The 3717-nt window shown below is 59.7% G+C and overlaps 1 protein-coding gene across 1 annotated transcript; it reads left to right on the top strand.

Moving 5' to 3' along the window:
• Nucleotides 1-997: 997 nt before the first annotated feature.
• Nucleotides 998-3319, top strand: LOC138359729 (uncharacterized). Its single transcript, XM_069319308.1, has one exon. It carries the CDS (start codon nucleotides 998-1000, stop codon nucleotides 3317-3319), a length of 2322 nt encoding a protein of 773 aa, XP_069175409.1.
• Nucleotides 3320-3717: the final 398 nt, after the last annotated feature.

The following is a 3717-nucleotide window of genomic DNA, read 5'->3' as shown; positions in this document are numbered from 1 at the left end:
TACACGTGTAGAGTAAATGCAGCTCTCGCATCTGGACTATTCCCCACATACTTCAAGAAAGCCACAATAAGATTAATCCCCAAGCCAGGTAAACCCCCAACTCAAACGGAAAATTACAGGCCAATTTTCCTCCTCGAAGTACCAAGCAAAATATTCGAAAAAATAATCAATCAGAGACTTGTGAAGTACATGGAAGGGGAAGGGAAGTATAACACCAGGCAGCATGGGTTTAGAAACCCCAGAGGGGTCCATACAGCTATAGCCATGATCTACGAGCACATAGCCAACGCAGAGTCAAAAATAGATCAGTGAAATATAGTCCTTAGAGACGTTTCGAAAGCCTTCGACAAAGTGTAGCATAAAGGCCTAAAATATAAGATATCTGAGCTAGGACATCCTGAGAGATTTACTGCTACTCTCTGCAGCTTTATAGACAACAGAACTGCTAGGCTTAATATCGGCAGCTACTTAGGTGACGTAATAGAACTGAAAAGTGGAGTACCACAAGGAAGCTGCCTCTCCCCCACTCTATTCAACATATATACAGCTGACCTACCTCAACCCCAACATGGAGAATACATCACATACGCTGACGATATCACCCAAATAATATGCCAACCGGGACCATCAAAGCCGCTACTAGCCGACAAGACCAAGGCAGCAATTGAATTCATAAACAACTTTGAGAAGCAATGAAAAATTAGCACTAACAAACAAAAGTTTTAGATACTACACATTGCGAAAAAAACGGACCCCATTATCCTTGACAACCATCCGATCCAATATGCGGAGGTTGGCAGAATATTGGGACTTATGAAAACAGAATAGGGATACAAATTCATGTAAGGGACCGACTAAAAAAGCCAAAACAGCCTTAGGAAAACTGAGGAGATTCGGAAGCCTCAGTACTAACATTCAGAAACACCTATATAAGGCTCTAGTTCGGCCGCATCTAGAATATCCCCCAGTACCACTACACACCATAAAGAAAACTAACATGCAGAACAGCCACCACGCCCTACAGCCACCACGCACTACAGCCACCACGCCCTACAGCCACCACGCCCTACAGCCACCACGCCCTACAGCCACCACGCCCTACAGCCACCACGCCCTACAGCCACCACGCCCCACAGCCACCACGCCCTACAGTTACCACGCCCTACAGCCACCACGCCCTACAGCCACCACGCCCTACAGCCACCACGCCCTACAGCCACCACGCACTACAGTCACCACGCCCTACAGCCACCACGCCCTACAGCCAAAACGCCCTACAGCCACCACGCCCTACAGCCAAAACGCCCTACAGCCACCACGCTCTACACCACCACGCCCTACAGCCACCACGCCCCACAGCCACCACGCCCCACAGCCACCACGCCCTACAGCCACCACACGCTACAGCCACCACGCCCCACAGCCACCACGCCCCACAGCCACCACGCCCCACAGCCACCACGCCCCACAGCCACCACGCCCCACAGCCACCACGCCCCACAGCCACCTCGCCCCACAGCCACCACGCCCCACAGCCACCACGCCCCACAGCCACCACGCCCCACAGTCACCACGCCCCACAGCCACCTCGCCCTACAGCCACCACGCCCCACAGCCACCACGCACCACAGCCACCACGCCCCACAGCCACCACGCCCCACAGCCACCACGCCCCACAGCCACCTCGCCCTACAGCCACCACGCCCCACAGCCACCACGCCCCACAGCCACCACGCCCCACAGCCACCACGCCCCACAGCCACCACGCCCCACAGCCACCTCGCCCCACAGCCACCACGCCCCACAGCCACCACGCCCCACAGCCACCACGCCCCACAGCCACCACGCCCCACAGCCACCACGCCCTACAGCCACCACGCGCTACAGCCACCACGCCCCACAGCCACCACGCGCTACAGCCACCACGCCCCACAGCCACCACGCCCCACAGCCACCTCGCCCCACAGCCACCACGCCCCACAGCCACCACGCCCCACAGCCACCACGCCCCACAGCCACCACGCCCCACAGCCACCACGCCCCACAGCCACCACGCCCCACAGCCACCACGCCCCACAGCCACCTCGCCCTACAGCCACCTCGCCCTACAGCCACCACGCCCCACAGCCACCTCGCCCTACAGCCACCACGCCCCACAGCCACCTCGCCCCACAGCCACCACGCCCCACAGCCACCACGCCCTACAGCCACCACGCCCCACAGCCACCACGCCCCACAGCCACCTCGCCCTACAGCCACCACGCCCCACAGCCACCTCGCCCCACAGCCACCACGCCCCACAGCCACCTCGCCCTACAGCCACCACGCCCCACAGCCACCACGCCCTACAGCCACCACGCCCCACAGCCACCTCGCCCTACAGCCACCACGCCCCACAGCCACCACGCCCTACAGCCACCACGCCCCACAGCCACCTCGCCCTACAGCCACCACGCCCCACAGCCACCACGCCCTACAGCCACCACGCCCCACAGCCACCTCGCCCTACAGCCACCACGCCCCACAGCCACCACGCCCAACAGCCACCACGCCCCACAGCCACCACGCCCTACAGCCACCACGCCCTACAGCCACCACGCCCCACAGCCACCACGCCCTACAGCCACCACGCCCCACAGCCACCTCGCCCTACAGCCACCACGCCCTACAGCCACCACGCCCCACAGCCACCTCGCCCTACAGCCACCACGCCCCACAGCCACCACGCCCTACAGCCACCACGCCTCACAGCCACCTCGACCTACAGCCACCACGCCCTACAGCCACCACGCCCTACAGCCACCACGCCCCACAGCCACCTCGCCCTACAGCCACCACGCCCCACAGCCACCACGCCCTACAGCCACCACGCCTCACAGCCACCTCGCCCTACAGCCACCACGCCCTACAGCCACCACGCCCTACAGCCACCACGCCCTACAGCCACCACGCCCCACAGCCACCACGCCCTACAGCCACCACGCCCCACAGCCACCTCGCACTACAGCCACCACGCCCCACAGCCACCTCGCCCTACAGCCACCACGCCTCACAGCCACCACGCCCTACAGCCACCACGCCTCACAGCCACCTCGCCCTACAGCCACCACGCCCTACAGCCACCACGCCTCACAGCCACCTCGCCCTACAGCCACCACGCCTCACAGCCACCACGCCCTACAGCCACCACGCCTCACAGCCACCTCGCCCTACAGCCACCACGCCCTACAGCCACCACGCCTCACAGCCACCTCGCCCTACAGCCACCACGCCTCACAGCCACCACGCCCTACAGCCACCACGCCCCACTTGGCTTTAATGATCTTGTAGCTGCCAACTGGGGTCTCACCTACTCCTTCAAGGCCTTCAGTTGGTTACACAATATCAAGATTTCGGAGTGTGGATAAATTCTAAAATGACATTCAACAAGCAAATTCAATATCTGAAGGAGAAAGCAAAATCACGACTAAATATAACGAGAGCAATCACAAGGTACTCGTCAAGGAGCGGGACACAAATTATTAAGAAGGGTTTACAAAAATGCTGTTCGTTCCCTAGTTGATTATATAGAGCTTTCCTTGCTCACTCTTTCTTTTGGCTAGCAGGCAATTGCTGAGGTTATGCAAAAAAATGCAATGCGAGTCCTAGTAGGGGTTCCCAGATAGACTAAAATACTGAACCTAAGACTAGAAATCAACCTAACATCGACTGAAATAA

Source organism: Procambarus clarkii, chromosome 8, assembly GCF_040958095.1.
Source record: "Procambarus clarkii isolate CNS0578487 chromosome 8, FALCON_Pclarkii_2.0, whole genome shotgun sequence".
Lineage (NCBI taxonomy): Eukaryota > Metazoa > Arthropoda > Malacostraca > Decapoda > Cambaridae > Procambarus > Procambarus clarkii.
The sequence above is the reverse complement of the archived record's forward strand: the minus strand, read 5'-3'. Positions and strand labels throughout refer to the sequence as shown.

Bases quoted from the DNA above. Each gene is read 5' to 3' on its own strand.
- LOC138359729 (XM_069319308.1), top strand. From the start codon at position 998: ATGCAGAACAGCCACCACGCCCTACAGCCACCACGCACTACAGCCACC.